The 19,124-nt window shown below is 42.4% G+C and overlaps 1 protein-coding gene and 1 long non-coding RNA gene across 3 annotated transcripts in view; one reads left to right on the top strand and one right to left on the bottom strand.

The window, feature by feature from the left end:
* LOC106021090 overlaps positions 1–8,700 on the top strand; it is a 46,555-nt gene extending 37,855 nt beyond the window's left edge. Inside the window, exons 6-7 of the long non-coding RNA XR_005870404.1 lie at positions 7,749–7,912; positions 8,610–8,700. This is a non-coding gene — a long non-coding RNA (uncharacterized LOC106021090). The remainder of the gene's footprint in view (positions 1–7,748; positions 7,913–8,609) is intronic.
* On the bottom strand, positions 3,028–17,796 carry LOC101832880 (NXPE family member 4). 2 transcript variants are annotated; one of them, XM_040730210.1, is made up of 7 exons: positions 17,730–17,796; positions 11,274–11,347; positions 9,742–9,844; positions 7,111–7,844; positions 6,421–6,482; positions 4,795–5,001; positions 3,028–4,012 (listed from the first exon to the last, which is right to left on the bottom strand). In XM_040730210.1, the coding sequence occupies exons 3-7, from the start codon at positions 9,826–9,828 to the stop codon at positions 3,477–3,479; spliced, it is 1,626 nt and encodes a 541-aa protein (XP_040586144.1). In that variant the 5' UTR covers positions 9,829–9,844; positions 11,274–11,347; positions 17,730–17,796; the 3' UTR covers positions 3,028–3,476. The 2 variants fall into 2 exon arrangements, with proteins under 2 accessions (XP_040586144.1, XP_021082445.1); XM_021226786.2 differs by lacking the exon at positions 17,730–17,796 and adding an exon at positions 10,580–10,674 and having other exon boundaries at positions 11,274–11,320.
* Between the last annotated feature and the right edge of the window lie 1,328 nt (positions 17,797–19,124).

Genomic DNA, 19,124 nt, shown 5'->3' with positions numbered 1-19,124 from the left:
TAAACTGTGAACGATGAGGCCCAGGCAGATGTACAGAGAATGTATAATCTCCTGCCCTAAGGACACAGGATACAGATTTAAAGTGTTCTGCTGTACTTGTTTTCTTCCAGGTGTATGAGAGTAGGTCTGGGTCCTATAGTTGTGAGGTTCAGTGAATAGTGCAGAGTTAAAGAAGAATATAGTAGCCAGGCGGTGGTGGCGCACGCCTTTAATCCCAGCACTCGGGAGGCAGAGGCAGGCGGATCTCTGTGAGTTCGAGGCCGGGCTGGACCGACAGTCTCCAAAACAATACAGAGAAACCCTGTCTCATAAAAACCAATAAATAAATAAATAAATAAATAAATAAATAAATAAATAGACGAATATAGTAATGAAGGACTTGATGAAAATTTCATTGTCCTATTCAACCACTAAAATGAACAGTTAAAAATGTTAACGTATACGTGTAGGTGATGCTAATCAATGTTGTTGATTATAAGTAATCAAAGTAGCTTTCAAAGGGTATCAAGCTTTAGAACTACTGGTTCAAACCAAGGCTGACCCTGAAGACGGACACATAAAAGTAAAAGTGACTGATATTTTGGTTGAGGAGGCACAGTGGAACCTATACTCAACCTACCAGACATCTCTCCTGACTCTTGTGTCTCTAAATAGTCTCAAGGACTACCCACAGTTACATAGAACACAGTTTTGTGGTTGTTAATCATAAACTAATTCCTTCATTTGGAATAACTTGACCTAACAAGATGACCTGACTTATCCAAAGTCTTCAAATTACGGTTTGTAACTGGACCAAAGTCTTTGAACTCCAGCTCACTGTGTTTCACTCTGTTACCTCCTGTTCCTAGGTGATGAGGCTATAGATTCAGCTGGAATCTCACAAAAAGAAGTTCTATGGGAGAGTATAGTCGGAGGACTTTTGAGATCCTGCAGCCTTGTTTGGTATTCTGCTGTTCTATGACTGCAAAAATCACCTGGAGGCTGTAGTTAGTGATAGAAAAGGAAATGAGAGCCTTTATTCAGAGAGTTGTTTTATATGTACCCCACCAAGTTGGTTTGGCATCTTGATGTAACTGTTGAATGCAAACAAAATGGTTTGAGTTTTAAAAATAGCCATGCATAATCCACCGCCTTAGAGAGGCTAGGTAACTAGGAGGGCCTAAATAGTGGATGCGGGTGCATGGATTTCCCTAGAAAGGGGAAATAGAAGAGATCCCCTGGGTAGACTGGGGAACAAGCAGGGGTGGGAACATGAGGGATTGGGTTGGGGTAGTGAATGGAGCGGGAGAATAATGAAAGAGGTGTCTTGATGGGGGAGCCTTTTGGGGCCAGGTAAAAACATGGTGCAAGAGAAACTTCCATGAATCTACAAGGATGACCCCAGCTAAAACTCCTAGCAATAGTGGACAGGTAGCCTGAACTGACCATCTCCTGCAATCATATTAGTAACATCCCGAAATTGTCATCAGAGAGCCTTCATCCAGTGACTGATGGAAACAGATGCAGAGATCCACAGCAAAGTACTGGGTTGAGCCAGGAGGATTCTATTAAAGACAGGGAGGAAGGACTGTACCAGCCAGAAGGGTCAAGGTCATCACAAGGGAACCAACAGAAACAACTAACCTGATCTCACAGGAGCTTAAAGACTCTGGTCCAACAGCTAGGGATCCTGCATGGGACTAACCTAGCTTGTGTAACAGTGGTGTAGCTTGAGCTACTGGTGGGACTCCTAGTGGTGGGAGCAGGGCCTGTCTCTAATGTTTTGGCTGGTTTTCAGGAGGCTATTCCTCTTACTGGGTTGCCTTGCCCAGCCTAATACAAGGGGAGGAGCTTAGTCCCAACTTAACTTGATATGCTATGTTTTGTTGACACTCTTGGGAGGCCTGTCCCTTTCTGAACAGAAACAGAGGAGAAGAGGATGCAGCAGGGAGATGGCAGGAGGGAATGAGAGAAGAGGAGGGAGGGGAAACTGTGGTCAGGATGTAAAATAAATGAATAAACCTAATTAATAATAATAAAAAGAAAACACAATAAAATTTTTATGTGATGCCTGGTGCCTGTGGAAGCCAGAAGAGAGTGTTGGGTCCCCTGGAAATGTGTATTGGCACTTAAACCCGGGTCACTTGGGAGAGCAACAAGTGCTCTGAACCTCTGAGTCATCTCTTTAAGCACCTTTATTCTTTTTAAAGGTATAATTTAGGTTCAGTGAGATGGCTGGGTAGGTAAAGGCACTTGCTACCAAGCCTGATAACCTGAGTTCAATCACTGGGACCCACGTGGTGGAAGGAGAGAACTAACTCCTAAACATTATTCTCTGACCCCCATACATGCACTGTGGTATATATCCCCCCAAATAAATAAAGACAATAAAGAAATTTGAAAGATAAAGCTTGGCAGTGATGGCACACTCCTTTAATTCCAGCACTCAGGAGGTAAAGGCAGGCAGATCTCTGAATTCAAGGCCAGTCTGGTCTACAGATGGCGTCCCAGGACAGCCAGGGTTACACAGAGAAACCATGTCTCAAAAAAAAAGCAAAAATACATAATTTATAGTATATTTATAAAAAGCAAACTCTGATTTTGTATTTAATATATAAGAGTAAAAATTCACTAAAATATTTTCCATTATTCATTCCTATTTTAATGTTTTCCATTAAATTTTTTGCTCATTTTTATTTATTCTAAAATTAGCATACAAAATATTAGGTTTCATGGTAGTGATTCTGTGGATATTTTGTTTTGGTTGGTAAAAAAAATCTTATATTCCAAAAACTTGAAAGCCTAGGAGAAAGACAAATTTCAAAAATCACATAGCCTATCAAAATTAAATCTAGAAAACAGAAACAATTTAAACAAATCCATAATAAGCAATGAGATTGAAGCAGTAATTAAAGGTCTCTCTCCAAAGAAAAGTTCAGGCCTGGACAGATTCGCTACTAAATACTATGAAACTTATAAAAGAAAGCCTAACCAACAGTTCTCAGACATTCCCACAATCCACAAACAGAAGGAATGCCGCTGAAGTCATTCTTTGAAGTCTATATTGCCCTGATTTCAAACTTGGAGACATGACCAAGAAAAAGGTACAGCTCAATTTCCCTGATAAACATGGATGTAAAAATTCTCAACAAACATATTTACAGATTTAATCAAAGACCGGTTAAGATTTTTATGCAAAATTGCTTCATTTTTCTGAACTCGCAGCAGCAGGGAAAAGGTCTCACACCCAGGAGTCCTAACTTCCAATTGATGAAAAGCAGTGTGGCTCCGACCAAAAAAGGTAGGACCTTTCATTGACTCTTTTGAGCTTCAACTTGAAGCAAAAGCCCAGTCTGGGCCCTTGTAGGCTGAACTGGGTGGGTCACATGGACCACAGTGCAGACTACCTCACTGGACTAACTGGGACATCCTGGCACGCCAGCAGGATACATTGTATCTTTGAATCTCAATGAGTGACTTTCAGAGTTATGTGCTTCCTAGCAAATATAGTTTAAGAATATATTAATTTGACTTCCGACCACATGCTGTGGTGGATGGACATCATTTGTTCCAAATGCAATCGTCATATCCCAGGCATCAATGACACCCACATTGAGACCCTGGAAAATATCCTTTAAGGCAAGATACTGGGTGTAACCATGGAAGTCACTAAGTCTTTCCACATCACTGGTCATCTCCCTGATGTTTTCTGTTTTGAGGACAACCACAGTGTCTGGGCTTCTCAGGAGAAGTCGCTGAAGAGCTTTGCGGACATTGAGGGCCCTTCGGATGAAAAGGTCAATGGGATAAGGTCTGAAATGCTGACCCAGAGAAATGACGATGACTGTATTTTTCTCTCCTCCAGTCCTGTCAATTATCCGCGCAATGTTCTCTATCTCTTTGACAGAGTACACCTGTGATCCAATAAGGGGGTAGCCATGCTTTTGCCACTGGATGCTGATTTTTTCATCCAAATCCACGGCGAGTTGGTGTTGCAGTTTTCCAATCTCATGCAGATCCACAGACCTCAGTGCTGACAGCAAACAGGCAATCCCAAAACAAAAGGAGAATATGGTTACAGAGATCAACTAGCCACAAATACAGGAGAAAAGCTCTGGTGTTAACAGTCATATACACTTACCACATCTGACTAAGGAGAAGTTTGGAAAACTACATAAACAATTGGAGGTGTTTTATGACAAGGAACTTTGCCCTCTTCTAGAATCATTTAGATTAAATTGTGCAGGGGATGACTTTGTCCTTGAATTCAGCCATAATGGAAGATGACTCAATTAGTGTGCACATGCTGTTTTCATAGGATATATTTACTATACACTGATCTCATAAAAGGATAGGTAGGGAAGGCTAGTCATAGATGTTATGTGCAAAAAGAAAACAAACAAACCTCTGTAATCTAAGATTGCACTCTATGTTCTTCTTTCCCTATGGCTCTCAACCTTCCTAATGCTGTGACCCCTTAATACACTTCTTCATGTTGTGGTGACCCCCAACTATAACATTATTTTTGTTGCTACTTCATGAATGTAATTTTGTGACTGTTATGAATTGCAGTGCAAATATCTGATATGCAGATGGTCTTAGGTGGACCATGTGACAAGGTCTTTCAATCCCAGAGGGGTCACAAGCCATAGGTTGAGAACCCAAGCACTAGGGAAGGACAGTAACATTTTGTGAACAAGGCTGATGGTTTGTCATTAAGGACTATGATAGAGGAGGAATTTCCTTACTCTTTTGCCCGTTGAAATGAAAACATAGTTTCTGAAAGAGATGTGAAAAGTTTATACTGAGACATACTGTCCATTTTGCTTTTGAAGTATTCCATCCACTGGCGGACTGTGGAATCACCCATTAGGTGGATAAACTTTCCTCTCAGGCAGTCTTTCATTTTGATTGGAGCCAAACTACAGGAGGCTGGATTCCATGTGTTTCTCCAGACATGCCCACTGGGGATCCCGGATACCATCCCGAACTTGCATCTCTCTTTTGCTGCAGCAGCCTCTTCTGCCAAGGAATAAGCAAGATAGTCTTCTAAAACATTGTTTTATCCAACTGTGTTTACTAACCTTCCATCTTTTCCAAAGAACCCTCTAGATAGGCATGTAGGTGGTGGTGAGAATAAAAAGAAGCTTATTAAAGTATCTTTGTAATGGATTACTTTCAGCAAAACTTTCCTTTGATGTGATTTCCTAAGTGATACCTATTAGTGTTTGTTATGAAAGTATATGGGGTTTTCCCTCTCAGAATAAAAGAGGCCTTAAAGGAAAATGTAACAGTTTGGTAGCCTTGCCTTGAGACCTGCCTCATTAGTTCTTATATACGGTAAGAGAGAGAGCTTGTTTAGCTTGTCACATGTTCTCCCACTGGGGTCTTAAATGTCACCACTAAAGTATGAACTCTTTGAGATAAAGGCAGGGTGAACTTGACTTAGAAATTGGTCAATTTGCATTGAGAGAGGCCTGGAGGTCCAAGAAGGACTAGATCTTCAACCTTAGTCTCTGGGTAATGAAGAGATGGGGGGGGCGGGATGGCGGGGGGGTTGGGGGGAGAGGGGGCACCCACGACATGACACACAAGGATGGTGAGGCAGCAGATTTGGGGTCACAATTATTTATCACTCCAAAGGGTAAATTAATATTTTAATATCTACTATGAGGGTACTAATGTGTATACACTCACACACACACACACACACACACACACACACACACACACATGTATATATATATATACCATTTCCCCTTTCCTCTCCAAGTCTGTCTCTGCCTAGGCTTGCCTTCAACTTGCTATGTAACTGAGGATGGCCTTGAACCCCTCATCTTACTGCCTCCACTTCCCGAGTTTGTGAATCATAGGTGTGTTTTTATGTGGTGCTTGGGGGCAAGGCTAGGGGCTTTGTGCCTCCTGGGTAAGCACCTCATACCACTTCTGCAATCAGAAACATGGTTTTTCCTTCTATGTGGAAAACTGTCTTAGCAATTAGCAAGCTTTTCATGGTGAATCTAGAGAGACAAAGATACTGTTGCCTTAAATCATTTTAGGTGGTGTTTGTAAGCTGTTCAGAGTAAAAAGAAAGAAAGGAAGAAGAAATGAAGACTGGTGAATATGCGTGTGGGAGTTCTTTGTTAAAAAATGGTGGTTTCAAATCCGAGAGAGAAGAATGGCAGTAAATGGGGAGACAGTTTTACCTTTGCGGGTCAATGTGCTATTTGTGTCCTCCACCTGATGACTAGATTGGTGAGAGTTGTGATTACTAAAGCACACGCCTAAGATCCTAGTGAGTACAGTCATTCATTCACTTGCAGACTTTGTGCCTTGGCCCATCTTACAAGAATTGAGACAGTGATCAAGTCCAGCAGAAAGAGAAGGACATTTAAATGGGTCCAGTGGCAAGCTCTGCCCACCGAGCACAGAAGCACTTACTGTTGCATTTGGAGACACTAATCACATTGGATTTTCCCATAATCTCCACACCTATATTTGACCTTAAAGAAACAGATACAGAAATTAATCTGCAGTGGCCTCAACTCAAGCAAAGTCCCAGAACCCAGACTGGCCAGTCCTTCTGTTAGTTCTCAGTGAGAATCTAATTTCCCTGTCTAGAATTTCAGGTCATTTAGTAAGTTTCCATTTATTTGTTTCTTAGTCCACAGGAGACAGGGATCCAGAAGATATATATGCAAGGCAGTGTATTGAGACACAGAAAGTATTAGAATGCATACAATATATTTCTCATTCTTTTTTTCATATTTTTTATTTAACTTTTTACACATGTCACTCTCAGTTCCCTCTCCCTCCCCTCCCCCACACCTCCAATCCTCCCAACCCCTCACCCCTACTCCATCCCCTCTCTGCTCCCCAGGGAGGGCTATATTTCTCATTCTTTTAGTTTGTACTCAACCTGTGTTTTTTTTGGGGGGGGGGAGGGTTCATTGGTAGGATTACTTATCATAAAAACCGAGGACTCTGGAGAGTAAACACTATCCCCAAATGAATTCACAGGTCCCTTCTCAAAGGATTCTTATAGTCCCTACGTTAATGTGCTTAGAATACATTCCCTGCAGGCTAGATTATCACTCTCCCCACCAGAAATGTGAAACAGTAATTACTTGCCTTTCAAAGAGCCTCTTCTCTTGCTGCCTAAGATAGGAAACTTGCTTGTTCTTTGAATGCATATGGGTGAGGGCAGCACAGGGAACATTTGGAGGCTTCACACAATAGAAAGCTTCTTGGTCCTGGGCGTCCAGATATTGGCATAGCTCCACACTTGAGTTCAGAACAAAGGCACAATCAGTGTGGACCTGAGAGGTTCCGCTGACAAACATGCCAGTGAAGATGATTCTGTCATAGCCCTGTTTCCGAGCCCTCCAGAGAGCTGACACCCCTTCACTGGGATGCATGAGAAGAATAGACAGGGAGACGGGGCCTTCCCAGAACAGAGTGAAGCTGACAAGGTAGGTGCCGTTGTTGAAGTCTGTCACCTTTCCAGAAGCGCCGGCCTTCAGGGCTGGAGAGGACATCCTGGCCCTCAGGAAGTCCCCACCATACTGCTTCCTGTGTCCCAGGTGGTCCCTAGCTTCCAACAGCACATCCAGTTTGTCCCCCATGCAATATGTGTCTCGAGGGTTGAGGATGGTGGCTTTGCTGTGTGTGGCGCTGGTGGTGGTGTTGAAATGGGTAAAAGGTCTGGGAGGGATCTGTTTGTCTAGTTTCTCTAGGACCTCCTTGACTCTCATCTCTGTCTCTTTTAGTGGAACCGGTGGGCTCAGAGGCACTGTCGGGCACGAGGATTTCACGACCAAGTTCCAGCGACTGAAGGACACAGGCAACTTGAACGTAGCCCATATCTGAAAGGGCAGGCAAGAAATAGAATCGAGAACAAAGAAAAAGTTGCTTTTTGATGCAAAAAGTTTTGGTAGGTTAACCGCCTTTTGTCTTTTATAAAACAATGAGAGGTATAGAAATCTTATGACACTCAGACTCTGTGGTCACATCTGTTTCACACACAGACATCTTTGTTTAAACTGTCAGGATAGCTCTAGTTTTCAATGGCTTATTTTGGAAAACCCACTCAACCTCAAGGAGCCCTAAGTAAGATCTTCTTCAAAATGGTGGTGATACGGGGGTGGAGAGACGGCTGAGTAGCTAACAGTGCTTGCTGCTCCTAAAGGATTCAACTGCCAGTGACTAACAACCACCTGTAACTCCAGCTCCAGGAGATCCGACACCATTTTCTGGCTGCTATGGGTACTGCACTCACATAACTGTAAATTAGTTCTATCAACTGACTCTCAGGTCATAATTATGCACTTTGAATAGCTATTGTGAGGGTTATGGAATGACACTGGCTAATTTTATGTCAACTTGACACAAGCTATAGTTATCAGAGAGGAGGGAGCCTCAGTTGAGAAAATGCCCCCATAAGAATGGACTGTACACACATGTGTAGGACATTTTCATAATTAGTGATTGATGTGCAAGGGCTCAGCCCATTGTGGGTGGTGCCATCCCTGGGATGGTGGTCCTGGCTGCTATAAGAAAGCAGGCTGACCAAGCCACGGGGAGCAAGCCTGTAAGCAGCTCCCCTTCGTGACTTCTGAATCTGCTTCCAGGTTCTTGCCCTGTGGGAGTTCCTGTCCTGACCTCCTTCAATGACAGACTGTCACGTGGAAGTATAAAGCAAATAAACCGTTTTCTCCTCAAGTTGCTTTGGTCATGGTGTTTCATCATAGCAATAGAAACCTTAACTAGGACACATGGGAAACGTAAGAAAGGCATTGGACACATGACAGGTGGGGCTGTCTCTATTTCTGAAAGGATTTAAAAATATTCTAACACATCAAATAAAGTAACAACGAGATGGATCACTGCTATCAACCACTAGTTAGAATTTTCAGCACAGGCAAAGAAGCTTGCATGAACCCAATTCTTGTGTAGATAATAATAATAATAATAAACTGTCAACAAAACTGTTTTTAATAAAAGAGCTCTCCAAGAGTCGTGAAAGCTGAATCAGGACAGCTACAAGTTCAAGCTGGAGCTTGAGCTTTACAGTAAGAGAAGGGCCAACCTAAGCTACGGAGTGAAACTACGAAACAAAAAACTAAAACAAAATTCTGCAAACAAACCCATAAAAGCAAGTGACCACCACTACCAACAAAAGTCCCACCTCAAAGCAGAGGAACAGCTACTGAAACAGAGAAAACAAACATCAAAGCCAATAACAACGAAGTAACACGTGAGCTTTAAAGCCACAATGTCAGAAACAACACACAAAAGTTTGGATAGATATTTAGACAGCCGGCTACTGGAGGAGGGAAACGCTTCCTACACACTAATCATCCACAGTTTTTAAAAGGCAGATCATTTCAGGACACAGAAATGAATGTATTCTCTCCTCCAGAAGTTTCCTTGAGGCAGGTGCAAACACAGGCCACGGACAGTGCGAAACAATACCTGCACTTGTTCTCAAGCAGCCCAGAACAAAGTCTGTGTATAAGTGCACACGTCAATAGCTGCCTTATAAAGCTTGCCATCCCTCATGATTTCCTATCTCTGAGAAGCACCCTCTGTCCTGGGTCCCAGTTTATACATGAAATGTTTGGGCACGTTAACAATCGTCAGCTACAATGGTTCATTAATGCTGCTTGGTAAGCCATAATATTGAGCAAGCCCCATCTCCATTGCTGCTTACACAATATACACACAATATCAAGTAAAACAGAAAAAGGGATTAATTCCTACCTCCGATGGGTTTCTGAAAACTGTAAAAGAGACCCAGAAGATAACTATAAACAGCAGCACCCACAGTGACTTCTGACTGGTCATCATTTTCACGGTTTGAATCCTACAAGACAATCACAGAAACTTAACACATAATGAAACAGAAAGGAAATCAGCAAATGTGTGACAGACTCTGGCTCTTGCTACTTTGCTCCTCAGTTCAGTTATTCTAAAGGTGACATCTTGGCTCTTCCGGTTGCCCCTGCTGTCATTCTGTTAGCTATCAGGTTGGAGCCCACCAACAGCTAAGATACCAGGAACCTGAAGGAGGCAGGACACTCACGTTTAGGTGAATCCTCCAGGCTACGTCACCTCAGGTTCTCTTTACTCATAACCCCAAAGAGCAGACCAAACACCTCACAAACAATGCTTCTGAGAACCACGAGAAGGTCTAAAAGACGTTGGTCCACCAGCTTTTCTTGGAGCACCTTTCAGCCTTCAAAAGAATTGCTTTAAAACTCTTACCTGTTACTTTCTAAAAATCTCGAAGCTTTAGTCAGTTTCTCCCTCTGTTTATATGAACATTTGTCTTTGATCTGAAGCCTGAGGTGTCTTTTCCAGGTTAGATTATCTGGGCGGGGTTACCGCTCAACAGTACAGATCCTGGGCATCAGCCCAGGGATGTAAGAAAAGGCAAACCATGCTACTTGCATATCACCTTTATAAAACTTTCTACCCCTCAAAACTCACTGTCTTCTTAGAGTCACCATTTGCTTTGGATTCCTGGTTTACACACAAAAGGATTTAGCACCCAAGAACAAATATTGCCCCTTACCCCCTTTACTCCTGGTTTTCATACCTTTACTATAAAGGCCGGGTTTGGTCTCATTTCTAAGAACTGGGTGAGCTTGGTGGGGAGGCTCCTTCTATGGCCATAGGGTGCTACATGTCTTCCTGCATCAAAACACATCACAGATACAAGCTGTAGGACACAGGGTGGAAGGTACTCTTCAGTGAGATTCATGCCCTTCACCCTAAGGAGGGATCTAGATGACAAAACTGAAAGTCAAGCAGAGGCTGAAATGAGGGGCAGAGCACTCTGCACGATCCAGAAATATGATTGCAATGCACGGGGACATCGGGGGATCTCAGTCTGATAAGTAGATGGTAAATGCTCCCGTGGGGAGTTGAACTTGGGAGTTTCTGTCTGAGTCGTGCTGTGAAGACCCAGTTACCAAGATTGAAACACTGCATTATTCTGTCAACAGTACACTATGTGAAATGGTAATGAAAGGGAAACCACCTCAAATGTGACGTAGAGAAAATAGTCATATGGATTACATCTCCATCTAACAGGGTCACAGAGTCATAGGTTTGAAATCACCTGGGATCTGTGTTCCTATTCAGAGAAAAGAGTCCCAGGAAGAGTAGGTGCCTTGGACACATTCGCCGGGCCCATCGGAAACAGCAGTTGGTCTGTTGGAGTCTCCTTCATAGGTCTTGTTTACACAGCACTTTATAAGAGCTTATGAGCATTTGAACATGTTACTAACCTTCCTATCTTTTTGTTGTTTTTTGTAGAGTCTCACGTAGCCCACTCCGGATCAAGCTGCTTTCATGGTATAACCTCAAAAACAACAAACAAACAAACAAAAACATAAAACCAGAGAAGCTAGACTCTAATCTTCTTTCAGAAAGAAAACTCTGACTTTTTAACATTGTTAGTCATGTTCTGTCAAATGAGCCATAGCAATACTTTGTTTCCATACAACGGCTTTTGAAAAAAAACTCCTTTAACTTTATGTGACTGGGTTGGCCCAGACAATGGAGCTAAGTGAACATGGACCATTATACTAAAAGACACATTTTGTCCTTTGAGTTGTTGGGGTCAGGCATTTTGTCATGGCAGCAATGATCAAAATAACTAATACAGAAATGCTGCGAGTCCAGGGAGAAGACTGATAGCTCTCTTTCACAAATCTCAGGCAGATTTTCAAATGTGTAAAACTCAAAGTTACACAAAACTAGCTGCATATGTTCTGCATACTAGTCATCCTGTTGTTCATGATGACAATTCATCACCCATGAAAATGAGAAATGAATCTGAAAGTCCATGTGACTTTTATTTGAACTCACCGAACTTGGGAAATTTCAATACTAGCAGCATGCCTCTCGTGTTTTCTCTTATTCTGGAAAGATCTCTTAACCTTCTAGTCAAGGAGGCAGATCTGCTTGTTCAGATACTGACATGGTTGGTTTCTGGAACAACTCTAATGGATTCTGAACCTCAGGAGACAGAGTCACTTGGATGCAGACATCAGCCACTAGCATCCGAGTTGGATTATAAAAGGATGCATGTTTAAAGTGCAGTGGCTCTCCACAGGACTTATTACTTCTCTGGAGGTGATCGTGCCTGATTCTCAGTATGGACTTGAATGTCTTCTCTCAAGCTGTCCTGCAGAGAACATTGAAGGAGTATTTCTGTTCTGGTTTAGGTGGCCACCCATGTGTTATTGAAAATTTGGATCAGCAAGAAGAAGAAATGAAGCTCAACTGCCCAGGCAGCTCTGGCTGGTGCAGGCTATAAAGACCAATGTGTTAGGGTTAAACAGCTTGGCCTGGCCTGGGATGTTGATGTCTGAGACTTGTATTATTTGCAACTGAGCAAACACTGTCTTGGAATGTAGTGATGATGGACTATTGTGTAACCACCTTTTAGAAGCCCTGGTGCAACCTGACCCTCTGTTTATAGGGTGTAGACCTTTCTAAAGGAAATACTCTCTGTTGTCATTTATTCTAGAAAGACCTCTATCCTAGGGAGGAACTGAGAACTTGGAGGGTGTCCTAATTTCATGCTGTTCCTATGATAAATGCTCCTACCAAAAGCAACTTGTGAAAGGGCGGGGACTGTTTCCCCTCACACTTGTAGGTCACAGTCCATCGCCAAAGAAAGTCAGGTAAGGAACTCAAGGAAGGAGCATGGAGACAGGAACTATAGAGGAGCACTGCTTGCTGGCTCACTCTCTGGTTCCTCTCTTCTCTTCTTAGGCTGCTTTCTTTTACTTCCCAGGACACTGAAGTAGACTGGGCACACTCCAATATCAGTTAATAACATAATTCCTCCATAGACATGCCTATACACTGATCTGTTTAATCCCTCACTGTTCTGTAAGACGGCTCTAGGCTGTGCTGGGGTACAAAGCTAAGTAGGTCAGAAGGTCCTAGATTTAGGAGGTGGGATACTGGGCATCACTTTGGCCTGGAACACAAGGCAAAAGGATTCTTAAATGCTCCTTGTTGAAGGATAAGCTGTGCCCAGGGAGATGCAGGTAAAAACCCAGGTTGGGCTCTGAGTCTTCAAGTGTAAAGGTTAATAGAGCTGTTCAATTATTTTCTTTTCTTTCTTTTGTTTTTGTTTTGTTTTTTGAGACAGGGTTTCTCTGTGTAATTTTGAAGCCTATCCTGGCACTAGCTCTGTAGCCCAGGCTGGCCTCAAACTCACAGAGATCCACTTGCCTCTGTCTCCTGAGTGCTGGGATTAAAGGCATGAGCCTCCAACGCCTGGCTGCAATTATTTTCTTGCTTTATAATTTCATTCTGATATGTTTGGACTGAGAGTAACAGATTCTTATCAAGTATTATAACCCTAAGCAACAAAAACAAAGAAAACAAACAGACAAAAGCTGGGCATGTTGGCACACAGATTAATCCCAACATATGCCTGGCAGATCTCTGTGTAGTAGGCACAGAGGTCTCTGTGCTCAGAGACATGCACAAGAGGAACTTGGAATGCTAAGTTCAAATGGTTGTTCCTTTTTTTCATCCAAGGCTTGGTTTCTCTGTGTAGTTCCAGCTGTCCTGAAACTCACTATTTAGACCAGGCTGGCCTCAAACTCAGATATCTTCCTGCCTCTGCTTCCTGTGTGCCAGTATTAAAGGTGTGCACCACCACCATTGTTTCTCTAAGAGACGGAATGGACAGAGGCTGGAGAGGATGTGCTTTCTAGCCTCGTGACCTTTTCTTTATCTCTATGGCCAGAGATTTTATGTCACTGAAAATAAATTATCCTTGTTAGGGTTTATTGTTGTAAAGAAACACCTTGACCATAGCAACTATCTTGTTTGTTTGTTTTTAGAGACAGGGTTACTCTGGTTGTTCTGGAACTTGCTTTGTAGACCAGAGTGGCCTTGAACTCACAGAAATGGTGCTGGAGAAGGAACCTCTACATCTTGATAGGCAGGCAACACGAAGTAGACTGTCTCACTGGGAGTAGCTTGAGCATAGGAGACCTCAAAGCCCACCCCCATAGTGACACACTTCCTCTAACAATGTCACAACTACTCCAGCAAAACCACACCTCCTAATAGTGCCACTCCCTCTGGGGGCCATTTTCTTTCAAACCACATTCCACTCTCTGGCCCCCAAAAGCTTGAAGCCATATAATAAAGGAAAAATTCATTCAGTCCAACTTCCAAAGTCCCATAGTCTGTAAAAGTCTCCAACTTATTTAAAAGTATAAAGTTCAGAGTCTCTTCTAAAATCCATGTAATATCTTAACTGTAATTCCCTGTAAAATCAAAACCAAAGAGCAGATCACATACTTCCAACATATAATGGCATAGTCTATAATTACTGTTTCAGAATATAAGGAAGGGAGCACCGTGAAGAAATACTGAACCAAAGCAAAACCAATAACCAGCTGGGAAAACTCCAAACTCTGCATCTCCATGTCTGATGTCAAAATGAACTTCAGATCACTCATTTCAGCTGTGTTGACTGCAACACACTTATCTCTCTTGGGCTGGTTCCACTGCCTGTTAGCAGCTTTCCTTGGCAGGTATCCCACAACTGTGGCATCTCTAATATCTTGGAGTCTCCAAGACAATCCAGGCTTCAACTTCACAGCTTCACTAAATGGTCTCTCTAGGCCTCCATGCAGGGACATCACTGACACATGCCTGGTCTCAGTGGCTTTCCGTAGTTGCTCCTAGAATCTAAAGCCAGAATCATGTGACCGAAGTTGCCAAGTTCTGCTGCTTGCTGGGGCTAGAACATGGCCCCCTCATTCAATTACATTGTCACCAGCTTTCTGTTCTCCAGCTTAACTGCCTAAGTTTGGCTGTCCTGAAATTGGATCTGTAGACCAGGTTGTACTCAAACTCAGAGATCCACTAGTCTCTATCTTACCAGTGCTGGGATTAAAGGCATGTACCACCACAACTGTCTCAAAGCTTTTCTTTAATCCTTTTTCACAAGTTAAAAACTTAGATGGGAGGGATCTTGCCTAGGGGTCACCACTCCCTTTATTCCATTTCTTAATCTGTTTATCTCCTTGAATACAGGATTTAGCTTCTTTCCACTTTCTAGTGCTTCTTTTCTCCTCAAATATTTTTCCTTGCTCAGTTTGCTCCTTTTCATTATAGATATTTATTAGAGTTAACAGTAGTAACTACACAACACAGTCTATACTAGGCAGTTTTGAATTTTCCTCTGTCAACACAATTAATTCAAAACCCTTCACTGTAATCTCAGGCAAAATTTTTAGACAAGGGCAAAAAGCATTCATATTCTTCACCCAAAATATCATAAGAATGATCTCTATGCAACATACTAAAATTCTTCTCCTCTGAAACCTCTTGAGCCAGCCCCAGACAGTTTTATTCACTCTTAGATCTACTGTTTTCCATGGTCTTACTAGTCTGGCCCTTAAGCAGTGCTTAAAGCATCAACTCCTTTTCTAACCCAAAGCACCAAAGTCTGAATTCTTCTTAGTCTTATAAAAGCAAACATTTAATTGCAGTGGTGGCTTACATTTTCAGAGGTTTAGTTCATTATCATCAAGGCAAGGAGGATAGCAGCATGCAGGCAGATGCAGTGCTGGAGAAGGAACTGCTACACGTTGATACGCAGGCAACAGGAAGTGGACTGTCTCACTGGGAGTAGCTTGAGCACAGGAGACCTCAAAACCCACCCCCACAGGGACACACTTCCTCTCGCAAGACCATACCTACTCCAACAAAGCCACACCTTTTAGCAGTCCCACTCCCTTTGGAGGTCATTTTCTTTCAAACCACCACAACTCTTTTCTCAGATATAGAGCTACCTTTTAGAAAAGGCTTTAGAATGAACAATCTAAAGGTGTGAGTGAAACAGAGAAAACCTCTATGGCAAAGTAGCCCTTACTTGAAACATTATACAGATAAGAAATTGAAGGCCTTGGTATGTTGAGGGCAGACTAGCTGTAAACTTTAAATCCGGCCCAATTCCTATACAAATTAGCACAGCTCCCCACACTAATGACCTAGCACTAGGAAGCACATGTACATTTAAAGCATAATTGTTTGGTTTAGGAAAGGAGCTGCCAAAAAAAATCTACCCTTCAGAAGTGAGCTTATAGGGAGAGAGAGCCTTGTAACTGTGGAGAACTGAGGTGGGAGAGCATTGGAAAGGAAGGGGCATCCAGTCAGAAACAGTATGGCAGGTTCCACAGGGAGAGAAAGGGTTCTCTTCAAATTCCAGATGTGATGGCTTAGGAAATAAACCTGTCACCAAGGTTTCTGACCCTAGGGAGCTGAAAGGAGAGAAGCAAATCCTAAAAGTTTACATCTGACCTCTACACACGCACTATAGCAATATGTAAGCGTGGGTGCACACACACACACACACACACACACACACACACACACACACACGCGCGCGCGCGCGCGCGCGCACGTAATAGCAAATGAAAATAAAACCAGAGAAGAGCTTTGTAAAGAGAGGCAGCTGGAAATAAGTGCAGGAGCTATAGACACTACAAGACTGCATGCTAAGGGGCCGGAATCAAGGAGGCAGAGAAAGAAGGAAGCAGAGAGCCAAAAAGAGATAGAGGATGGTCTATGATCACACAATGATAATTTACTCAGATCTGTACTGTTGTGTACAAAATGTACCAATCTCAACCAAAAAATTAAACATGTCAAAAGCAGAGTGTAAAATGACACATTCTTTTGGGGTGGGGCAAATAACAGGCCCAAATATAGAATGGATATAGGAATATTTCCAACAGAAAACTTTAATAAATGACTACTATTATTTGGCAAGGTCCATAATTTAGAAAAACAGACTGACTAGGCTTGGTGGCACACTCTTTTACTTCAGGCACTTGGAAGACTGAGTCATTTGGATTTCTGTGAGTTTGTGGCTAGACTGGTCTATGTAGCAAGTTCCAAGATAGCCGGGACTACACAGAGAAACCCTGCCTTTAAAAAATGCAGAAACATGAACAAACATTCAAATAGTTGAAAGTCAAAGACAAAGAGATAATTCCCAAAGACAATCTGAGAAGAAGATCAAATTAGCTGTAATAAGAATTATGACTGACTGCCAGCAACTAGGAAACAAGACAAAACCCTTAAAGGCTTAAAAAAAATCTATGGGGTCCAGAACCTTGGCAATATGACTTTTAAAAAATGAAGTGGAAATGTTTTCTTTTTAAGATAAGCAAAGGCATAATTCTTTACTAGGAGTTCGTTATCATGAAGAAATACAAAACCAGCAGTTAAGTTCATTCTGTACAAAGAAATATGACTATAAAACTAAATAAAAGTGAAGATTCACTTTCCTGTACTTCCAATTCCTCTAAAAGATACACAGTTTTATAAAGCAAATATAGCAGGTGGTTCCCAGTGTGATCACAAAAGTCAAACATGTAACAGTAGAGGCCTCAAGGACGCAACAGGACAAGTCAAGAGAACTACTTTGAAATCCTTATGCTACAGAAGAAGTAGAATATTATTTAAATGCTCATTAACTAAGAAAAATATTGTACCTGTCTCTTGCCAAGTGATGTTCTGTTCTGCCAACAACAAAGTCCTCCAGACCTTGGACCAGATCCTTCCTGGAGTTACCCACTAGGCTTTTGAATTTCTGGTTTACGTGAGTTCTGTGAGTCACTCAACAAAGTCATACTGTGGCATCAACAAGGTATGAATTGACATGTCAGAGTTCATGGTCACATTCCACTTACCACATTGCTGTGAGTCAGTTGACCTTCAGGCAAAGGACACCCATTTTAGGACCATGCCCTAGAAGTTCATGATGCTGTGGCTTTCTGTTGGCTTCTCATCTGACTGATTGTAAAGTGTCAGATTGTCTTCTGCCAAGATATAAAAGGATCAGCTGTGAGTCACATGTTCATTCAAAAAGCAAAACCAAAAACACAGACTAAAGGGTCACCGTGGAAAAGCTCCAGGACATTCCTAACCTTGTGGTTCGGAGGTGGTAACTTTCAGAGGAAATGGTACCTTTCCTAGGGTCAAGGATAGAACTGGTCTGAACAGAAGCTACCACCCATGACTACCAACTGCTGCAGCTGCGTATCTAAAGTGTTATGTGGTAGACTATGTGTTCTTTATGCATGAAGGCACCTGATGCTTCCGTGACTGAGGCATGCACGACTGTTGGCATATATATAGATACTGTCTCCTCAGAGTTCTCTCTTGGTTAGCAGCCAAGGTTTGGGTGCACCCAATTTTCAGTACTCCTGTGTTCATCTGCTTTGTTTCTTTATGCCCTTTATAAGCAGAGGAGGCTATAGTTGACACTCTGAGTATACAGTGATGGATGACCCTACTAGTTCTCTAGTCTCTTCTGATAGACATCAGGCTGCCTTTCCATGCCAGTAGGTAGCCTGTGTCTGTGTCTAGCTGAACTCGAGTTTGAGACCAGCTATATCAGCAATGTTCCTTAGTGTAGGTTTACAAAGATGAAATCTTCCTGACCACTGGAAACCTGTGCAATGATCAGTTTTTATAGCTTTCGAGTACAGATTGCATTGTTCAGGATATGGATTTCCCCCTTCCCTGCCCTCCCTGTCCTGCCCTCCAGGCCCCACCCTGCCCTGCCTCCCCCTAGCTTGCTTCTTTTTCTTTCTGCCTTCCCCTGCCAATTTCTCTCTCTTTTCTTTCCTTTTGATTCAATGCTAGGGAGTAAACATAGAGCCTTTACACATGCTGGGCAAGTGGCTTATTTGCTTTGATACAAAGTCTTGCTACATTGCTCAAGTTGGCCTTGAACTAATCCTCTGTATAGCCCAGGCTCATTTTGATTTTGTGATCCTTTTGCCTCAGTCTCCCAAGTACTTGGGATTATAGACCTGCCAGGCTCTGACTCTCCTGAAATGCTGAAATATGGTGCAATCCAGAATCTTCAGTCTTTTACTGTAGCTGAAACAGAGAATCATGCTTCTTAAAAGTGGTGTGGGCTATTTATGTCTTCAAGAATGTGACTTCTTCTATAAATTCTTATCTGTAATCAGTTATCCATGAAAAAGCAAAGTACTTGGCTTTTGCAGATCAAGTGATAATTATCTGTAAATCAAGGGAACTGAAGCTGTGCTTGGGGCATATTCATGAATTCTAAC

Source organism: Mesocricetus auratus, unplaced genomic scaffold (assembly GCF_017639785.1).
Source record: "Mesocricetus auratus isolate SY011 unplaced genomic scaffold, BCM_Maur_2.0 Super-Scaffold_100022, whole genome shotgun sequence".
Classification (NCBI taxonomy): Eukaryota; Metazoa; Chordata; class Mammalia; order Rodentia; family Cricetidae; genus Mesocricetus; species Mesocricetus auratus.
This window is presented reverse-complemented; position numbering and strand designations above follow the sequence as displayed.